The 22,351-nt window shown below is 42.7% G+C and overlaps 1 protein-coding gene across 1 annotated transcript in view; it reads left to right on the top strand.

Annotated features, from left to right (window-relative positions):
• RFX3 (regulatory factor X3) overlaps positions 1 to 10,074 on the top strand; it is a 261,190-nt gene extending 251,116 nt beyond the window's left edge. The window contains exons 16-17 of the mRNA XM_054986134.1: positions 8,940 to 8,982; positions 9,767 to 10,074. Coding sequence (XP_054842109.1) covers positions 8,940 to 8,982; positions 9,767 to 10,005 — 282 coding nt within the window. The 3' untranslated portion in view covers positions 10,006 to 10,074. The remainder of the gene's footprint in view (positions 1 to 8,939; positions 8,983 to 9,766) is intronic.
• The last annotated feature ends 12,277 nt before the right edge of the window (positions 10,075 to 22,351 follow it).

Genomic DNA, 22,351 nt, shown 5'->3' with positions numbered 1-22,351 from the left:
CTTTTTCAGTCCCAGTAGACAGAGGGAGAGGGAGGACCTGTTGCTGGTATTGGAGTGTGAGAGAGTGTGGATTGAAATTGTGCTTTTGGCTGCTGCTGCTGCTAGTTTTAAAAAGACTGAAAGAAGCCTCTTGTTTCCAGCTCTTGGCCTTGCTGTGGGAAGGTCTTTGGGTGAGGGTGCCTTTTTTCCTTCACCCCACCCCACCTGTCTCAGGCCTTTGCCTGGCTCTAGGGCCTAGGCCTTGCCTTTTTAAAATGTGCTTGTCTTTCTTCCTTCTCAATTCTTTCTCTGCTCTTTTGAGGGCTCACACTCTTGCTGTTTCCTTTGGTTTTGGTTTAGGGCCTCTCCCCCCAAGCACAGCCTCAGAGCCACTGCCTGCTGGCTCTGGGGCCCAGCTTTGTGTGGGTTCTTCTGAGGGCCTCACTCTTTTCTGTTTGCTTTCTCTCGCTTGTTGTGCACTTGTCTGGTGCAGTTTACTCTTGTTTTGTGCTCCCACTGTGTGCATCTCATTTTTATTTTGAGCACCTCTCTGTGTCTGCGGTGTTTGGGGGCTCTCCCCCCCACCCCAGTCTCAGGGCCACTGCCTGGCTCTGGGGCCCAGCTTGGTGTGGGTTCCTCGCCTGAGGTCTCACACTCTCTTTTATTTTTTTTTAATTTGAGCACCTGTGCCACCTGGCCAGGTGTCTGTGCGGTGAATTAGGGCTTTCCTCTCCCCCAGTCTCAGGGCCACTGCCTAGTTCTGGGGCCCAACTTGGTGTGGGTTCCTCGCCTGAGGGCTACAACTATTCTTGTTTGTTTTTGTTATTCTGTCATAGTGCAGCACTATGAGGCATAGTAGAATGGAGGGCAAGGGTGGTCATGGGGGGAAGAAGCACAAAGCTTGTCCAGCTTGCCCATCAGTGACCAGCAATACTGGGAGGGAGGTCTCAGAGGCAGCAGAGACTTCTACTTTACATCTTCCTTCGGGGGCTGTAGAGGAGGCAGAAGAGGTCGAGTCCCCACTGGCAGAAGTGGATATCCTCCAAATTTTTGAGGAAAACAACAAGAGAGGGTCTCAGGATGAATGGCAGGGTTTGTGGAAACGTCCAGCCCCTCCACATGGGACTGTCCCTGCCGGCAGTCCGCCCCTCACTCCGTCTTCCCAGCCAAGGTCCACACCGTGGCCAGTAATCCTTTGTCCTCCTCCTGACCCACCAAGTTTGGGTCGCCATTTCAGTCAGGCACTCTGGCAACACTTCCAGCCCCTTCCCAACGACTCCTTATGTGGTACAGTGTCATTCTTGTGATACCACAGTGCATAAGAGCTGTGATCCCATGCACCTGTCATCAACCACCCTCTGCTTGCATCTGCAGAGGCACCACCCAAGCCTGTTGCCTCTGGAGCCACGCGAAACAACTGACGGGTGGACAAAAAGGGCTTCTGAGCAGGGAGAAGGGGGTGGGTCACAGGAGTCCACTCCCAGTAAAAAGCCTTGCACGGTGGGTGCTGTGGGTGGGAGTGGAACCTCCACGCAGTCTGCCTTGCAGGAAGTTGTCCCCTCGGTGTCAGGGACAGTACCTATCAAAAGACTCAGGGGAAGGGTTCAGGAGGCAGGCACTCGTGTGCTGGCGGAGACGATTGCCCTGGAAGGAATCCCTTTGTCTATCATGGACGTTGTGGGTTTTCAGAGGCCACTGCGCCATTTTGCCCTTTGGTTCATAATGCCGTTGCAGCAAACCATTGGCCGGTGAGTCATTCCCACTACCACAGTATCCAAGAAACGGTTGCTCAGGAGCTGTCATGTGCCAAAGGTTGGACCGTGCAGTTCATGGCAGATATGTGGAGCGGCTGCCATCATGGCTACCTTGCCCTCACTGCCCATTGGTGGCAACCAGAGGACCTCTGCTGTCCCAGGGAAACACCAGGGCCCCGGGGTGAGGTGCTGCCCTTGCAGCTGGGGTACAGAGTGGTCATGCTCCAGGCACAGGGGACGGATGATGATCACGTGGGGAAGAATATCGCCGCAACGATCAAGACTGGACTGGAAAGGTGTGGAGGGCTTCCGTCGTTTCCACAACCAGCAGACACAATTCTGTTGCATTGCTCTGCTGTCCTGGGGTGAGTGAGACCCCCCCCCCCGGGCTTTTAGAATTTCTTCCCCCCAAGGAGGAGGCATCCATCCGTCCATCCATCTTTTCTGTCTACCGCAAAGTGTCTGTGTGGTGGTTTTGGCCTCTCCCAGTCTCGGGTCCACTGCCTGGCTCTGGGGCAAAGCTAAGTAGGTTCCTCGCCTGAGGGCTTGCAATGTGCAGGTCTGTGATGGAGGCCACGTCCTCTTTGTGGGCAGGGGGTCACGATGTCTTGATGGTGTGCTGTGGTAGGTACTGCCATAGCCCAAACAGGGGTAAGCATCCATCCAGCCCATGGGTCGAGGGGATGACCTGTCCCAGGATGGACTGGCAGGAGCAGAGGAGGTCAGTGGTGTCCTTATCCTCCCCCAAAGGGGGAGGCATCTTTCCATCCATCCATCCATTCTTCCCTCCCATGCACGTCCCGGGGTGAAGGAGATGGCCCCCCGGACATGTAGAATGTCCTCCCCCCAAGGAGGATTCCATTGCATTACTCTGCTGTCCCAGGGTGAGTGAGACGGCCCCCAGGCATGTAGAATCCTCCCCCCAAGGAGGATTCTGTTGTGTTACTTTGCTGTCCTGGGGTGAGGGAGATGGCCCCCCTGGGCTTTTAGAATTTCCTCTCCCCAAGGGGGAGGCGTCCATCTGTCCATCCGTCCTTCCCTCCCATGCATGTCCTGACATGAGGGAGAATTTCCTCCCCCCCAAGGAGGAGGCTTCCATCCTTCCCTCCCATGCATGTCCTGGGGTGATGCCCCTCCAGCATTTAGAATATCCTCCCCTGAAGGGGAGTGCCGCCGTATCTATCAAGTGGATTCAGTTGGCGACTGAAGCTCCTAGTCACGAGAGACGGGCATCACTTTCTGTCCTTATTTCCTCCCCACAGGGTGTCCTTATTTCCTCCCCACAGTCCCCTCAAGAGTAGGACGTTAAAATGGAATAACTCCACCCAGAGAGGGGGAGGCAACCTCCCCCTGCATGGCTACCCCTCCCTGTACCTGGAGTTTGATTAATCTTGGCTTACCCTCTGAGCCATCCCAGTGTCTGTGTGGACGCCCGCCTTCCACAAGGCTTCAGGCCACAGCTTCCTGGGCGCCTGTTCAGAGGGCTCGGTCTGATGCTTCCTTTTATTTTGTTCTTTCCTCCTGGCTGTGGGGCAAAGATTAGTGGTTTCCTTGCCTGAGGGATCACAATATGCTGGTCTGCGAAGGCAGCGAAGTCCTGTCATCTCGGTTGGGGGGCCTTACCAAGTTTCTGTTGTGTGCTGGGGCATGTACTGCATGCACTGCTCTGTCCGAGTGTATGTTTTTTCTCCTCCAAGCCCCGAGGAAGGGGTTCTGTCATTGCTGCCATGTCTGGCAGGTGGGTTTTGTCAGTGGCTGTTCCTTCACTTTCATGCCCTGGGGTGGGGGAGGTTTCTGTATGGTTTTGGGGGGCTCTGTCTCCTCCCTCACCAGTCTCAGGGCCACTGCCTGACTATGGGGCACAGCTTGGTGGGTTCTTCTGTTGAGGTCTCACACTCGCATTTGTTTTCTTTTATTTACATATGAGCACCTGTGCCGCCTGGCAAGGTGGTGGTTTAGGGCTCTCCTCCCCCAAACATGGGAGATATCCATCCACCCATCCATCCATTTAAATATAGTACCATCCCCCAACCTCCATCCATTCAGTGTTGCCATGTCCAGCAGGTGGGTTTTGTCAGTGGCCATTCCGATCACATCCATCCAATCCATACGTGTCCCAGGGTGGGGGAGGTGCCCCCCGTGGAGTTAAGAAGAACTTCCCCTGAACAGGGGAGGCATCCATCCATACACATCTCGGGGGGGGAGGCGCCCCCCTGGGGAGTTAAGAATAACCTCCCCCGAATGGGGGAGACATCCATCAGTGCTGCAACATCTGGCAGGTGGGTTTTGTTGGAAGCTATCCCCAAGGCTGGGACTTATACTACCCTCCCCCAAAAGAGGGGGAGTTGTCCACCCGTGGCATGGGGGGCAGACAAGATGAAGCACCAGCCACCTCCCTCTCCCACGAAGAGGGGGCAGCCACCAACAAAACCCACGTGCCGTACATCGTGGGCGCCCCTTAGGGCCCAAGGGGGTGCTGCAGATTAACCCCGAGCCCATGGCAGGGAATGGCAGAAGAGAGGTGGTCCAGAACATCAGCTGCCTCCTGGGCCCACGAGGAGGGGGCAGCCACCAACAAAACCCACATGCCATACACCATGAGCACCCCTTAGGGCCTAAGGGGGTGCTGCGGGCCAGCCCTGAGCCCATGGCAGGGGGGACAGAAGAGAGGCAGTCTGGAGCATTGGCTACCTCCCCAGCCCGCAAGGAGGGGGCGGCCGCCGACAAAACCCACATGCTGGATCTCGTGGGCACCCCTTAGGGCCTAAAGGGGTGCTGCAGGCCACCCCTGAGCCTGTGGCACAGGGGGGACAGAAAGGAGGCAGTCTGGAATGTTGGCCACCTCCCGGGCCCACGAGGAGCGGGTGGCCACCAACAAAATCCACATTCCGGATCTCTTGGGCACCCCTTAGGGCACATCTCAGGATGAATGGCGAGGTTTTGGAGAAACATCTAGCTCCTCCTCTTTTATTTACATGTGAGCACCTGTGCCCAAACTCTTGGGACTGTCCCTGCCTGCAGTTGAGTCCATCCCTCACTCTGTCTTCCCAGCCCAGCTCCACACCACGGCCGGTAATCCTTCATCCTCCTCCTGAGTCTGACCCAGCAAATTCCAGTCCCTGTTTCAGTCAAGCACTCTGGGAGCACTTGCCTCCTGGTCAGCATATTGCAATCTTGGCAGAACTGGGAGGGTGGGTGGGGGAGAACCTGCTGAAGTTTCCGTGCGAGTTTGGCATCTCTGGGTGAAGGGGGCCATTGAAATGCCCCTGGCTCAGACAAATCACAAAACTGACAAATTGATTTGTGAAACGGGTCAATTTCATTAAAATTCGTGACTCGCAATTCATGAAACATGACAAAACACGAAACTCTTGTTTCAATTTTTTCTCATTTTGTGCCCATGTCTACAGCCAACTCCATTGTAACAGAATCCTTTCAGAGGAAAGGCCTTCAAAAAAGTTCCTTAGAATAAGTTCACAGTTTCAAAAAGAAATTACAAGGTTGTCTTTAAAAGATATTCCAACCCTATTAAAGGTTCATATATGGTTTGATACTGTAGATTTAAGGGATGCCTACTTTCAATTTCCAATAAATGTTCAGTTCAGAAAGTTTCTTCGTTTCTAGAGTGACTTTAAAAAGTACCAATAAACTGCTCTTTCTTTGCACTTTCCTCTGCTCCTTATATCTTCACTAAGATCATGGCAGTGGCAGTAAGCCAGGGGAAAAGGCTGTACGATTTCCCCTATCTCAATTATTGGTTGATAGTGGACCAGTCCAGGAACTCTCTCACCAGATTTATCTCATTCTGAACACGTCAAATCAGTTGGCTCTCCAGATCAATCTAGAATAATCACTCTTTGTTTCTTAGCAACGGGTGACTTTTGTGGGTGCAGTTTTGGATTCTACACAAAGCCTTGCCTTTTCCACCCAGGACAGGGTATCCAGACTCTTCTGTGCCCTGAACAACATGCTTGCATATAGGTATCAAAAGACAAAACAAACTTAGAAATGGTTAGGTTTTATGACCTCTCTGAATCTGATAGTTCCATTGGCCAGACTGTGGCTTCACCCCCTCTGAAACTGATTCATCAGAGTGTTCCACTCACTGTCAAAACCCATATAAGTAGTTTTCTGTCCCAGAATCTGTCCTCATGTCTCTGATGTGATGAGGTGACAAACAGAATTTTGTGAGTGCTGGGAAAAAGTGGGTTAAAAATAGTTAAATTCAGATTTGCAATGGATCTTGCTTAATAGTCAGATGTTTGTTTGCTTTTAAAAAAACATTTACCCTAAAGGAAAAAGGTACGTGTGATTTCTACAAAACAAAGAACTCTATTCCCTACAGCTTTACTCTACAAAGTCCACACAAGCAATAAAATGGAGATTCTGCTTCTTCTTGACCCTTAGAGAGAAAGTCACATGATCTATTAACCAACAGTAGTTTCTCAGTTTCCTGGGCTTTGAATTAGACAAGACTATTGGCTCTGTGCCAGGTTTCCCAAGTCATTACAAACAAGGAGTACATTACATTACAAACAAGGAGTACATTAACCCCATAATGACTTAATGTCAGACTTTGCAACCTATATTCCAACAGTGGGCACCACATTTGGTTCACCCCTGATTCACATATCGATCAACACAGATGCTTCCCTGTCAGGCTGGGGGGCTTGCTGCAGGACCTTTCAGGTGAAAGGGCTATGGTCTCCCCGAGAATCATTACTGCACATCAGTCTTCTTGAACTCAGGGCCATAAGATATGCTTTGAAAGTTTGTCTGCACCTTGCTCACAGCCAGAAAGTACAAGTGTGTACAGACAATACAACTACAATGCACTATTTATACAGACAAGGAGGCACAACCTCTAGCCCTTTGCCTGGAGTTGTTCCTGAGACCAGAATTATGAATGGTCCATCCAGATGAGGTTCCTCTGCCCTTTTTTTTTACAGCTTGAGGTTCAACTATCATAGATCTCTATGCCATATAATTCAACAAGAAATGTGTCATATACTGCTTGAAGGCAGGGAAGGGGAAGTCCTCCCTCGGGGACACATTCCAGATTCCATGGTCCAATACTTTCCTTTATGTCTTCCCTCCTCTTCCTCTACTGACCCTCACCCTCAACAAAATGGTAAGGGATCAGTGATTATAATAGCTCCCCACTGTCCAAGTCAGACCTGGTTTGCCACTCTCTTCCAGATGGCTCAGGGCAGAATCTGTCCATTACCTCTAGCCCCAGACCTTCTGCAACAGGACGCAGCTCTGCGTTCTCAAGCTCACAACCTGGTTCATCCCACCTCTGGACTGACCTTTTCCTTCCTAATCTAAAGGATTCTCTTAGAATCTAGGAAACCTTCTACGAGAAAATCTTACTAGCGAAGTGGAACAGATTCTCACTTTGGCCCAGACCAAAGGGTTTAACCCCATGGTTTTCCCCTTACATTCAGTTTTACATTATTTAGTGCAGCTAAAGGACCAAGGTCTAGCCAGCTCTTCCATAAAATTCCATCTACCAGCCATTTCCACTTGTCATGACCTTATAAATGAAAAATCTCTCTTTAGCAAGTCAGAATGCAAATCCTTCCTTCAAGATCTAGCCAATTTATACCCTTCTGCCTCTAGGCCCATCCGCCAATGGAGCCTCTCTTTGTTCCTGACATCTATTATCCTTAAATCGTTTGAGTTACTGGTCCCCTTCAATTTCTTTCAGCTAAAACAGGCTTTCTGGTGCCTCTCACTAGAAGTGTGAGTGAATTACAAGCCCTTAGATCTGACCCTCATTTCCTAAAAATGTAACGTGCTAAAGTCATTCTCCTCCCCAGCCTTCTCTTTTTGCCTAATGCTGTAACTGCATTCCACCTGAACCAGGACTTTATTTTACCTGTCTCCGTCCCAAGCCACAGGATGATAAAAAAAAGACTTTTGCGTGCTCTGGAAGTTAAATGTGCATTATGTTTTTTGGAGAGAACAGCTTCATTTTGCAACGACCCTAACATTTTTGTCTCCTTTAAAGGAAATAATAGGCCAGAAACTCTTAAGACTTATTTCCAAGTGGATAATCTGGCTCATCAAGACTTGCTATGCCCAATGCAGCCAATCTTGCCCGCTCCAAATTAGGGCACACTTCACACATACTTAAGGCAAGGTATCCCTCTGGACAATCTATGCAAAGCATCCACTTGGTCAACTTCTACTTTCATCAAGCACTATGCCATCGTTGTTGACGCCAGGTGAAAAGCAGCAGTAGGCAAAGCAATTCTGAAGAGTCTTTTCAACTGAAGAGCCTCACACCCTCCTCCAGGGTACGTCAGCTCACTACTCTCCTATGTGGGACTGCCCAGAAGCCATGATGATGAAAACAAAGTTGCAGTTATCTGTAACTATTGTTCATCAAGTGGTTTTCTTTGCAGGCACACATCCCTCCCTCCATCCCTGTTGTGAGCTCTTCTTTTCTTTCTGCATCAACATCCTAGAGAACTGAGGGAGGGAGCTGCTTGGCCTTCCTTTTATAGGTGCGCACAGGGGGAAAGCGCACAAAAAGGCCAGGTGAGCATCTCATACTTCTAGGAGCTTTCAAATGTCCATGGCTGGCCTGCGCTTGTGCAGTTCCCTTGTGTGCCGGTACAAACGATCTCTCAATGAACAACAGTTACTGGTAAGTGCAACTTGTTTTAATCTACATGCACCAAAGGTAGAAAATCTTTAGCCTTCTTACATACCACACAATATCTATTTTTATTTCTTGAGCAAAAATTAACAGGGTGTCGTATGAAGAAAGATGCAAAATAGTTATCAAGTTCTTCATTCGTTTATTCCCAAAGAATATAAAACACTGACTACTGCCTTTGCAGCCTGATGTCTTCTGTTTTCAAATACTCATTCTTACATTCCTTCCTCCATTTTCCTCTTCTTTCCTTCTCTTTTTACCTTGCTCCTAGCTACTTCAACATAGTCAACCAGTTTAAAGGACTTAATGGTATATGTGAATGTGTTCATACCATGAGGTTCCTCTTATTGCATGAGATATTTTTATAGGGCTCAGTAATGATACTCTAAAGTCTACATGTTGATTGAACCCCTTTCTGCTATAGAGACTGCTATGTGTTGTTTCTGTAGGTACAACTTTTATTGTCAGATTTGGGTGCTTTAAAGAGTATCAGAATAAAACATTAAAGAAATACACATTCATGATTTTTTTTCCTGCAGTTTGGTGACTTAAACGCTGTGTCCCCTGGAAATATGGACAAAGGTCAGTATTACATAAATTATAGTGTATTTGAGATACAAAACACAGTTATAGCATGTCACAAGGGTCACCTGAATTTATTAGCCATGTAAAGCAGACTTAAATTGAGACAAGTGCTGGACCACTGTATCAGTTCAAAGCCTAGTTGTAGGTTATAAGAATGAGAAATGAACTGGGTTCCATATGCAGACATACGCTATGAAACTGGAATCAGTGTTGTGATGCCTGTAACATAATTATGAGATTCAGGGCACAAAACCACTAGTAGAGCTATGCTCCTGGAACAGATTTTTCATGCCTTACCTTTCCAACTGAAGCTCCCTATGCTCTTCAAAAAGGCAATCAAGAGACCCTCAGGAATGACATGGGATCTGCAGTAGGAAAGGAGAAATAGTAGAAATTGCTCCCCTTTTTTGTCTAAGCTGATGTGCCCTTTTGTTTGCATAGACTCCCACAAAGGGAACCATCATGGTGCACTGCAGTTTTCACAGTAACAGTAAGCAAATTAACCTTCAGGGGCAAATATTTTAGATGGTAAATTATTTGACTAACAAGATACATGAAAAAAATCAAGTTCAAAATGAAGTCAAAGAGAAAGATGGAACCCAGTCAAATATGGAAAGATGGATGCTGGTTAGTTTTGTTAATGTTGGATTTGTCAAAAATGGGTCTGTTCATACATGAAAATAATTAAGGCTAACTATAGGATTGTTAAAATTACTACTCATACAGCATAAGAATATGACTCTTCCAGAGTGCAAGATTCATGTTGATATTATTTGTTCAGATGAAGGCAGTGAAGTTGAAAGTGAAATAGATGAAGAACTGGATGAATCTGGAGAGCCACAAGCAAAGAGAGAGAAGACTGAAATAAGCCAGGCCTTCCAGGTGGGCTGCCTACAGCCGGTACTTGAGGGTGGAGTACAGCAGAGCCTCCTGAATCCTCTTCACAATGAGCACATTGTCACAGCTACCCAAACTATAAGACAGTGCAGTGCTACTGGAAATACTTATACTGCAGTCTAACAAATATTAAAGCTACTTTTTCAGATTATATTTGCCCTGTTGATGTTGGGCTTATCATGGGGGAGGGGAGGGACGCAAAAAAGAAGTCTGAAGGTTGACTGTTGTCAAATTTTATCTGTGCTTGAACACTACATTTACTAGAGTTGTGAAATGGAATGGGTGTAATGTATTTTGCCAGGTCTCTTTTGGGAGAAAAAATTGGTAAATGCAATCATTTTACACTGGCCGCTTAATATTAAACGTTTTCTTAGTTTCAAGAGTCAAGAAGGGTTTTTGCGAAGCTTAATGTTAATGTTTTTGTCCTCTTTATAATTAAAAGTAATTTAATTTTTTCATAGTTTTTACAGAATATTTTAATGTTAACTGTTAGTCATGGTGATTTTGTATAAATAGGGTTTTTTAATTAAATGCACTCTGAAATATCAAAAATCCTCTTTGATTTACACTGGAGGCATATTCATTTGACAGCAGCTGCATTAAAGTTATGATAGAAAGGCAGCTTTTATTGGAGAGAACTGGAAGATGCTATTTTGATACATTCCAGAGTGTTCAGGGGATTGGAAATTTTATTATAATGTTAGATGCTTGGAACATAGACTGTCTTCTTTCTCAGAGGAAGAGCTATTCTAATGATAGCAGATAAATAAGAGCTCTGATAGCATGTGGTAATGTGTACTTTAATGTATACGACTCCACCACAGACAGTGTAAGCTTCCTTTTAAAAAATCAGTTTTAGTTATTTTTATACCAACACCTCTCGTTTAAGACTACTGATTTCAGGGACAATCTGGCCAAACACTGACTCCGCACAACCTCCGTTCATTTTTATAAAGCTTGTGCAAGATTCAAACCAAACCATACATAGATGCAAGACATGGCTCATACCACATTTAAAAGAGTGGAGATTGTGTTACTGTAGTGCTTGGTGGATTGTGTGCCTCGTAAATGTATGGGACCACTATGCAGATCATTTCTGCTCTTCAGTGGGACTGCAGATGTTCGATACTGAAGCTTAAAAAAAAGTATCTTTTTTAATGTATGTGCTACTTATGCTGAATTGGACATGCAGGAAACCATTCCTTTCAGATGACTTTTTTATTCCATGTCCTTTTCCTCTTGATAGTTCAATCTGCTGCTCTTGATAAAGATAGATTATTGGATGCAAGGAATGTAGCAACCTGCATTGTAATTTTGCTCAAAATAATTCCTGGTTCTTAAGTGGATTTCATTTTCTACATAAAATGTTTAAAAGGCAGTGAAACTGGCACATGTCACTTGTACTTATTTCCCAATTGCATAGAATTGAATAGGTGGCTAGATGGACCATTGCCATTTAAGAATGTACATCAGGGATCATTGTACCTCGGCTATTACATGGTGCCTTAAAACAGAACTGAAGCTAAGATTTTCTTGTTAATAACTCTTACATTGATTCAACAAAGTGTGCCTGTCTTCTCCCCCTGCTTTCAAATTCCCTAAACAGTAAGGGCAGGTTACATCAAAATCAAGATTTTTTATTAAATAGTTTTAATATCCCTCTTAGAGTGACAACCTATTTCTTTCTTATTTATAGCTGAATTTCACTTTATTACTAATCAGATTTTCTTGGCTGGGTGGGGGGAGTGGGTGAAAAAAACAAAACTAGCTTTAACATGACAAGATCAACAGAATAGGTTAGCCAACTCCCAAACAAGAATTTATATATGTTTCCTAAACCATTATCTTCTTTATTTTAACTTTAAAAGTAAAGTAAGCATGTTTTTTAAAAACAGCATATAGTTTCAGTTTTTGCATATGGTGGGGGGTCAGGCCGCTATTTCATTTAATGGTTAAATCATATTTTATGTTACCTTCTTTGTATTTTAATTGGCTTCTCATAGATTTAACAGATTAAGCATTTAATTGGTTTAAAAGATACCTGGACATCCTTAGTTTGATCAAAACAAGCCAAAAATGAAGGAAAGCACAAAGAAAAATTTTAAACTTTATAGCAAGGCCTGTGTAAAAATTTGTGGGCCTTGCTAATTGTCTGAAAGATTATCTTTAAAGTTGCAGTCACCAAATGCTTAAACAGCATATGAAATTAATGGTATATTTATAGCTCACATATTTGATCCTAGATTTGTCATGTTTCAAGACTTTTCTTAATTTGAACATTTATGTTTCCAAACTAAGCTTTAAGAATTTGCTTAGAGTTGCAGAATTTGAGGCCCACTGGCAGCACAGGCACAGATAGATGACGTGTCTAATAATTCCTGCCATTTTTTATGCTGGTATTCCATTATTATTTGTTCACTCTGTTATTTAAATGTGTTTTTATTTTTCTCTCAAAATCCATCACGTCTGTACCCCTCACCAATTTTTTAAAAAAGTAAGCTGTGATAGTTACTCCCTCTCATTGTGCATTATGAAATGTTTACACTTAAATACGGTGAAATTAAATGTAAAAACAAAGAAACACTTTTCAGCATAGTTTTTTAAGGCTCTGTTAAGGATGTTCTTCTATTAGACAAAAGTTATATACTAGGTATAATCCTTTGATATGGCAAACTTGTTTGTTTTCTTATCATTGTGCTTTTTGTTTCAAATGTTTAATTTTGTTTGTGCAGAGAAATTATTACAATTCTAACTTTCAAATTTAGTTTTGTTAGAGAGACAGGGCTTTGTCAACCCTCTTCAGACTCACCCCCAGTTGATCACTGTATTCAATGTGCCAAAAAGGTTGATTCAAAATTGTACCCTTAGTTCATGCTCTGATACAATAGTGGTGTTCTGGTCTGCAGTGGAACCGTTCAAATAAGATGGAGCTTGGCAGCTAAATATTGCCCCAAAGGCATCCAAAAATGCCCCATAATACATATATATAAGGTTATCACTTAATTTAATGACAGTTGATAGTTTTTCTTTTTGTTGTGAGATAAATGTGATTTACTATAAACAGCTAACAGAATTTTAGAGTCTTATGGGCATCCTAACCCTAGAGGCTCTTTCATATATTCAATAAGCCACATGACTGAGTAGCATTCTGATATTCTGCTACTTGTTGTGCCTATATGTTCATCCCAATCCTTATAAACATTGTGCATCATTTGCAGTTATGTATAAGGGCCAGGATTCAAAATGTCACATGTATGTGCCCAAGTGCTTCTATGCACACATATCAGGGCTTTTCCAATTTCCTTTACCAGTTGTGGCTTCTTTATGCTGCATTGGATGCTGTCCCAGAGGTCCTCTGACTTTTGGGACAAGAGCTCAAGAGCTATGGTGTATTCATGGATGCTCCCCACATAATTTTTTGCATCCTGGATACAATGGTTAGCAAAATAATCAAGATTTCGCTATCATACGTAGCATAAAATAAGGTTATTGCCTCAGTACCAGTGAGGCTACTGACCTAATTGAAGCACTTTCATGGACATTGCAGGAGAAAGGACTCATAAGATTTGTGAGTAACCTATCTTTAAACATTAGTATGAAGAAGAATACTTTTTTAAAAAAAGACTTTTCGGCTCTTGAATAGGTATTGCAGTGATCAATGTAGGTAATATTGTTGAACTTCTTACCTGGACACAGGGCCCAGTTTTCATAAACTCTTCAGGAATGCAAAATAGTTGGTGCTGTCACTTTAACTAACAAATGTACTGTCTTGTCAAGATTCTTTGCTTTATGTTTATTTTTGTATTGTTAGGAATTGCAACACTATTTTAGGAATTGGTCACCTTTTTAAAAAGTTACCAATGTGCAATGTCACCATTTGGTTCACCAATTGGTGATAACTGAATAGTACTAATGGTACCGCCATTCAGGAATGTACAGATCTACATACAGTTTCTTTAGTTTAAAACGAGGTATTTGTAAACATCTGAAACACTTTTCTTAAATTACTTTCAGTAACACATCAACTCCTCATAGATTTCACAAGGCAAAAAAGGAGATCAGTTTGACATTGATTACTATCTAATTCACAAAATTGTTTTATAAATAGAGAGGTTTTTTTTAAAAAAAATTGATACAATACCAGAATATGTCACTCTGATTTACTGAGAGCACTATCGGTTCCTGAAAATTGGGCCCTTATTCCTGCATTAAAGGACAGGCTCTGAGTTTATGGTTAAAACACATTAAAAGGAAGGGGAATTCTTGTATTTTGCTAAATTGTTTGCTGACTAAAGAAAACTGGAATAGAAGCATAAATGCAGTGCTTTGTTCTAGTGTTAGAAAATTCTTTTGATGGTAACACCTTGCATGAACCCTTTGAGCATTGTAAATTAACCTGATGACTAGAACAAATCTTTCGGAGCACTGAGAGTGCTAAGGACCCATTAGTGCACTGTGCCCCTGCCCCACAGTCTGAGATGAATATTAAGTACACAGATAATTTTGCAAAGGAAAAAGGCTTATGGGTTTTAAGGAAAAACAATTTGCAAGTTTAAGGAGAAAAGTTTTTGAGAGTTATGCCCCCCTCAATCCAATGCCTGCTCACCCTGTTCACCCTGTCTATCGATTGATAGAATAGATTTTAAGTTTCATCATCCTATACATAAATATGGAATATCCCTTGCCTTCCATTAAAAACATTTTAACCATGTAAGAACTAGCTTTGTTATAAATGCTTTTTCTCCAGATTAAATACTTGAATTTGATAAGGACATCAGATTTTACCTTTAATGCTTTTGGTGTATAAAATATTCACTGCCATCCATTTACGCTGCCCACAGCAACCTAATATTCCAACTATTTTATGTTGAATAGGAGGCAATTATTTGACCCCAGAGACATGAATTGTGAAGTACATAAAATGTTTTTAAAATTAGAAGTTTAATAAGAAAATAGCTTTATATCAGAATAGTAGATGATCTTGTAAGATTACTAATATCTGTAAATAAGCAATGTTTTTCAAAGACTTTAATTTTACAAGATTTTTAGATTAAATTTTACATGCTGTCATTTCCATAAATGACCACTCAAAAGCTATAACCATGACTGCAATCTAGGAAAGCTATATGTGCTTGTGGGAGAAAACACTGTGGATTCAGAATTATCTAATGTAGTTGTGATGCTACTGAAGAAGCAAGCCACATTTTTAAACTAAAAATAAATAAGTAAATCACCTCTTCCATGGTGGCAACAACTGGAGAAGGGACTTCAGAAAAATCTCTAACTGTGCACACAGTATTACCACCCCTACCATAGCTACTTTGGATCACAGCCTTTGTCTACTATGTGATCCTCCATATAGGTTTGATTCTAAGGAGTGTTTCTAAAGAATTTAAAATTTAAAAGCAAAGTGCTCACATAAAGATAGGGTGCATGTGATGTAAAAGTAGGTGAAGATTTTTTTCAAAGCACAGTTGTCAATTCTCTACCATAGTCCTGTGGCCCTCTAAGTCAAGAACAGTCCAGTATGTATTGTGGCCTACCAAAAGCTTGATTAGCCTCCTGTTTTTGCTGCCTTTCTAAGGGTGCTAGAGTAGCACCTAGCAGCCCAGTTGGTGCATTGAGTTTGGCTTGCTGGATTAAAAATGGTATGGGCCTATTTAGATACTATTCTGCACAACACTAGTATATTGGTTTTGCGCAGTACCTCCCAATAAACAATTTGTGGTGCAGATGTGCTTGTTCTGCAAAGATACTTAGAGTGCTGAGATTCTGTCCACTAGTACAGTGCAACTGTATTACCAGCCTTTCTTTAATCAAATAAGTTATTCAAATTAATGTATAATTAAAAATAAATGCAATACTCAAAGGGTTTTTAAGCTTAATATTATTCATAATTTACTGTAAATGCTTCTCAGTTTGCATGCCTTGATCATTGCTGCTAGTGATTTTATGTGCCAGTAGAACTGAGTTTACGTTATCAATTTTACTTAATAGTTGAAGCCACTTACAAAGTGACTGCCTAGAGGGTGTTTTGTTGTTATTGTTGTTAAAGTATATGCCTTGTTTTCAAAATAAATTGTCTTCAATTTTATTTGATTTATGTTTTTTTTTTCACTTTTGTGAAAACAATAAATTATTGTTTTGGGAAGCCCTGAGTAATATTTGGAAAGAATTTCTCAGTGAAATAGATGATGAAAAAATGAAAATCACACAGACTGCATATGGCTGAATTCAAAACTGCATACATTCACTAGGCTTACCCTGCATATTTTCCACCAAACACTGCTGCGGGAGCAGTCTGTACAGAAATGAGTACCATTGGCACAGCAGCAGTGCTTTGTCAATTGCCTCCCAGTTACATCATCCCATCTGAAGTCATGGAAATCATTCTGGCTTAACTTCAGCAAGAACTGGATGGGGCAATTAATGCATGATTCACTACAAAAGCATACTGAGTTCAGACACGAGAGGTAACTGGTTTCTTTCTACCATTCCTCTGCTGTGGCCAATAGAAGTTTACTTCTGTAGAATTAAAGGATTAACTGTATGACCAAGTTAGAGACAAAATCTTAAACATACAAATAAGAACTGTTTAAATAGGGGTTCCCTTCGCTCAATTCTTAGAGGAATATGTTCTTGAATGGTTAGTCTGGAATGGGGTACATCCTACAGTAAAACAGAATAAATTTGTTAGATAACGTTCAACTCTTTATCCCAAATGTAATTTTAGCAAGGACCCTATAAAGTATGCCATTAAATTTCACAAAACTTCTTTCTTGCACGTATGGCCTCCATAGTATTTAGGGTTATAAATCTTTTCTATATAGTAACACAGATACTTAAATTTACCATTCTAATTTCAGTTTCAAATAACATTAAAAACAAAGGCTTGACTAAAGCAGATTTCTCCCCATACTTTAATTATCCCATTTGAAATTTGTTTTTGTTTCTTTTAGTATTAGATTATGAGGCTGTAAAAATACACTAAGCATTTGTGTGCCTTTTTTAAAACCTTGGAAATTTGTGCCTGTGGTGGTAAACTTTGATTGGGTTAATATTAGCTTTTACCAATCAGGAACCTTACTATCACTCAGGGCTTTCTTACCTTTGATGTAACTTATTTTTGTTGTGTTTATATTATAATTTGTATTTTTTTGTTCAGTGCCATCATTAAAAATTTCACTTGGTAAGTGGCAGATCATGCTATTCAGTCCCACAAGCACAGAAATGCAGGAAACACTAGTAGAACATATTGGAACTTTTTATTTTCCAATTGACTGGATATATAATGTAAATGAGGTAAGCAACTTTTTGTAGATTGTATGTGTGAGATAATGTAATGTTCTTTTCCAGTTTTTGGATTACAGTTGAATATACTTTTTAATTATTTAAAGACCACATCTTTACAGAATAACGTGATGGGTTTTGTATAATGTATTTGATTTTGTAAATACGTATTTCCTGATGTGATTTTTGTGAAAATGCTAAATCTTTTAGTATATCAAGTCCTCTCAAAATTGGCAGGAGCTAAATAATAGTTTGTGGGCAATTTGTATTGTGTAATGTACAATAACTGGGGAACTTTTATAATTATAAAAATATATATTAACTTTTAGTGTGTTGTTTAAACAAATGACTGGAACATACTAAAGATAGTAGGATTTTTCTGAATATTTCAGACTTGAACTCAGGCTAGCTTTCTTGTGTTTTTCAAAACAAAATTGTGTCTTGTCTTTTAAAATCAATAAATTTGTTTTCTTGTTACAAACACTTGAATGCTTCCATTTTTTTATAACTCTTGTTTATGATGCATAATCCCATCCTACTGCCATTTGTAGACATGGCAGGAAAAAAGTTTGATTCCCTGTTTCCATGTTTGTCACAATAGCAGAATTGTGTTTTGCTTGTGTCACCTTTCTTTAGTGTAGCTGATTAGGTATTTCTATGCACATCTTTCAGTCTCAAGCTGGACTTTGTAACGGATCCTAGCATTGGTGCCAACATATTGCTCATGCATCTGCCATTGCACCCTTTGTGTAAAGTGGTCATCTAGTTTTGGGATAAGACACTTTGATTGATCTAGTTCTAGAGATGGTTATGCACTGGAGTCCAGAAACAGGAGGTACTAAAGAAATATCAGGAGCACAAACTGGAGAAAACTGTTGTAGGCAATTTTCTATGGCTATACATGTTTTGGTTTCATATACACTCTTCCTATATGGAGGGCATTGAGCTGGAGGTCTGTTTTGAGGCTAACCTGCAGAAAAGCAAAAAAAAAAAACCCAACCCTTATTCCCCCTGTTGACAGGGAGTGTGTTATTAACAGTTTTTTCCCAGAATTGCAGGTTAACCCCAGAACATCCAGGTCTTTTCCGCCCCCAGTAGGGTTGCCAGATCCTCTTATCCCCCTAGTGAGGGGGGGCAGTGCTTACCCTACTGCTGCTCCCAGCAAGCTCCTCGCGTGTGTGTGCAAAGTACAGTTCCTGAAAGTAACATCATCACGCAAGGCTGGGGAGCATGCATGCCACAGCAGCCCAATTTGGCCCCAAATGGGCCTGTTTGGGACCCACATTGGCCCGCTGGGAAGCACGGAAGCATTCTTGGGGCAGTGCGATGATGTCAGTGATATTGTTGCACTGGCCCCAGGAGCATGTCTGGAAGACCCATTCCCTGCCTTTTCCCCCACTGGCCAGGTAAGAAGTGGCAGGGGGCAAAAGGTGGGGGCAGGGGATCCCTCGCCCTCACTGGGTGAATGGGATTCCCCTATGCCCCAGCCAATTCTAGGATGAGTGGGTGACTCCTTTGAAGAATCCTAAGATTTAAGAGCAGTTCACTTCGTCCCAAAGTTTACCCCTAGTGTTGTGTGCAAACTCCAAGTGGTACTCGTTTCTTTTTTAACTGCCCCAGCAATCTGTTCCCAATTGTCTAAGTGAGCAATTGGCTAGCCATCTGTAGGCAACATTCTTTGATCTCTTCAGATAAGAAGCCAGATCTTGAACATCTCTTGACAGCTTTAGGAACTGCAACCTGAGCTGAATGAGTTGATGGTTGGTCTTTGCAGAAAAGCCTATCACTTTGATGTTGCTATAGGCTGTCCTGTATGTCTTTTTTGTCACAATAACTTATTCATCTGAAATGTGCTCTGCTTTAATGGGCCAATCAATAGCCCTGTAAATACGAAGAAAGCGTTTGTGCTGTACTTCTACTATCAATCCATTTGGAGATTCCCATTTTTCCTTTTAAATTTCATCCCCTGATTGACAAAGCTAGTATCCCCTAGGGCTGAATACTTGATCAACATGCACATGCCAAGGATGATGTATTCAAAGGGCTGTTGGATTGTTTGCATGTTTAGTTTGATTCTGCCCATTATACATTCCTAATGCTCAGGGGTGGTCATAAGCATGGGGCACCCAGGGCAGCTGTTTCAGGCTGGGAAATACAAAGAGCAAGCTCCCACTGCCCCCCATACATACCCTTCTGGGGCTTGGGCAGCCTGCTTGCCAGCAGCTGTGAACATGTGGCCCCTCAGCAGCAAGCTCATGGGCAGCCCCTTGCTTAAGCCTGGGGTGGCTCCAAGGGGGATGGGCCCTGGTGGGGGGCAGGGGTTGGTAACTGTGTGGTCCCATCCTGGACTTTGTCAAAAGCCCACCTCTGCCAATGCCTCAGATTCTGTACTAAAACACACACATTCATGGTTGCAGCAGATAAACCCTTTGTTCCATCCAGTAATTTACATGCATGAGCTCTAAATTATTCTTGATGCATTGTTTTGCTGCTAATTAAGGATGGTGTCTATAGTCATTTTAGGAGACACCATCTGAATTATAAAAGAAAAGGAGAGGACTAGGAACTCTAAAAGTAAGAGCCTACATGAAATCCCTTTTAATGTTACAAAGCTTCTTGTTGTTCAGGGCCTCATTCCTAATGTCTGTTCTTTTAAACTATGCATGACATACTTTGGTAAGAAGTTAAAGGTTCTCCAGGGTAATGATTACAGAAGGAGTACCCATATTAGTTGGTAGTAGCAAAATTACACAGGAGTCCTGTAGTACCTTAAAAGTATTTCACAAAATTTATTTCAGCATGATCTTCCATGAGTCTAGAGCTCACCTCCTCAGGAGCATAAAAGTATACATCCATTACGCCTAGTAATGTATGCCTGGTAATGGTGTAATGGATGTAACACACACACACACACAACCATGATAACTAAAGGGAACCTCCACATTCAGAGGCAGTGAATCTCTGAATACCAGTGCCAGAAGGCAACTTCAGGAGTAGAGATGGGCACGAACAGCAATACGGACAAAAAAAAGCCACGAACAGCCCAATCTGCTGTTTGCAAACAAGCTGTTCGTGAGGCCCCATTTTAAACGAACAGGTGGTCATTGCAAGCCTCGTTCATTGCTGTTCGTCAAGCCAGACAGTCTGGCACCTGCAATCAATTTCCTTGGCAACTTAGGCAAGGATTGTCTGAACTCTGTCTGAACTCCTGCTGTTGCCCTGGAAACCCCAATCTAAGCCCAATTTAGCTTGATAGGCAGGTCTTCCTTTCAAGTGTGGAGCTCCCCCCAAAGGGGGGAGGGGGGCTCCCAACTCTGGCTTAGTTTGCAGACAGTGGAGAGGGAGAGACAGTTGCTATTGGCATTTTGATAGAGAGTACATTGGAGCTTGAATTTTCTTTGTGTGTGGTGGGATCGGGATCTACCCCTTCAAGTTCCAGAGCTGCTGACAGGCTCTGGGCCAAGCTGTTATTATTGGTACCTTTCCTGCTGCCTGCTCAGGTAAGGTTTCTGGGAGTGGTATGGTAGGGATCTACCCCTTCAAGTTCCAGGGCTGCTGCCAAGCTCTGGGACCAAGCTATTATTTATTATTGGCACCTTTCCTGGTGCCTGCGCAGGGATGGTGCAGTAGGGATCTTGACCAAAGTTTGATAATGGCTGGAGGAGAGCCTGCTGGCCCCCATAAACAGCCAACCACAAACATGTTCATGAACAGGGCCATGTTCGTGGTTGTTCGTGAGTCCCTGTTCGTAGATGGCAACAAACAACTAACATCATGTTTGGGTTTTTTTTCTGTTCGTGCCCATCTCTATTCAGGAGAAGGCCTCAGCCTCTATGCCCTGTTGTTGGCCCTCTATTGCAACCGGTTGGCCACTGTGTGAGATAGGATACTGGCTAGATAGACTACTGGTTTGATCCAGCAGGGCTCTTCTGTTCTTATAACCCAGCAGAGGGGTTCTGTGTAACCCCACCTTCTTTCTTTTGGGAACTTAAGCAGGTCTGATGGACGAGCACTTGTGTATATCTAAAGGAATGAGCTCTGACTTATAAAAGTTTTTGCTGAAATAAATTTTGTTAATCTCTGTGGTTCTACTAGACTCTATGTAAAGTTTCCCAGAGAGGAAATTTATGTTAGTGGAGACTGGGAATTCCTTGCTTGGTCTGTAGTCCTAGAATATTTAACTTTTAAAAAATTATTTATTCAATTTTTATACCATTTCTCTTCAATAAGTAGTTCTCAAGAAATACAAAAGTTAAAACAAATACACAAAGATACAATTCAATAAAATCACAATAAAACAGCCTAATACAAATTAAAAACCTGCGAATAATATAAAAATTGCAGGTAGATAAAATACACAGCAATTTGCTCTGCCTCACATAAGAATACTAGATAGTAAAAGCATGCAGGAATAATTCTGCCTTACAGAAGTTCCGAAACATCAACAGGTCCTGCTGAGCACGAGTGCCTTCCGACAGTGCATTCCAAAGGAAGGGTGCCACAATCATAAAGGCCTTCCTAGTGGAAGAAGTCATGCCACCCCAAGCCATGAACCATTGGCAAGCCCTGCAAAGATGAACAAAGCAATGGGGGGGTCATAACAGAAGAGGTGGAACCAAAGGTGTGAGGGTCCCAGAGTCACCCTGCTCCAACTTGCACCCTGGTTTCCTCAGTTCCTTCTACCACTTGTGGCTGAGAGCTAGTTCACTGTATTGGTCTTAAATCCCTCTCCCCCTACTGCTTGACAGGTTTAGCATTCCACATTTAATCAGCCATTCACTCTTTAGGAAATCCCCACCTATGGCTTAAAGCTCGCTCCAAAATTTTTCCCAAATTCCAGAACGATGACATTTCAGCCTTCCCTTTCTAATGCCTGAAGCAAATCTCAACGCTTGTAGGTTTAATCAAAAGCCTAAAATAGAAGTCTCAACACACATTTCTGATCCAAAAAATGTCCAAGATTGATAAAGGAAAACATTCTCAACTTGGTGCTTAGGTCCCTGCCCTTTTACAGAGGACTCGAGAGAAAGGTCTTGGTTCTCACCAGTGTAGCTAGCTTCTCTGCCCTTGTAGTGGCTCTGGAAGCAGTTAAGGTCAGAGGAAAAAGCAGACAGAAGGGGAAATGCCAGATTTTATATAGATCAGAAACAATAGAATAGACTAAGAATGGAGTTCTTCC

Source organism: Eublepharis macularius, chromosome 8, assembly GCF_028583425.1.
Source record: "Eublepharis macularius isolate TG4126 chromosome 8, MPM_Emac_v1.0, whole genome shotgun sequence".
Classification (NCBI taxonomy): domain Eukaryota; kingdom Metazoa; phylum Chordata; class Lepidosauria; order Squamata; family Eublepharidae; genus Eublepharis; species Eublepharis macularius.
The sequence above is the reverse complement of the archived record's forward strand: the minus strand, read 5'-3'. Positions and strand labels throughout refer to the sequence as shown.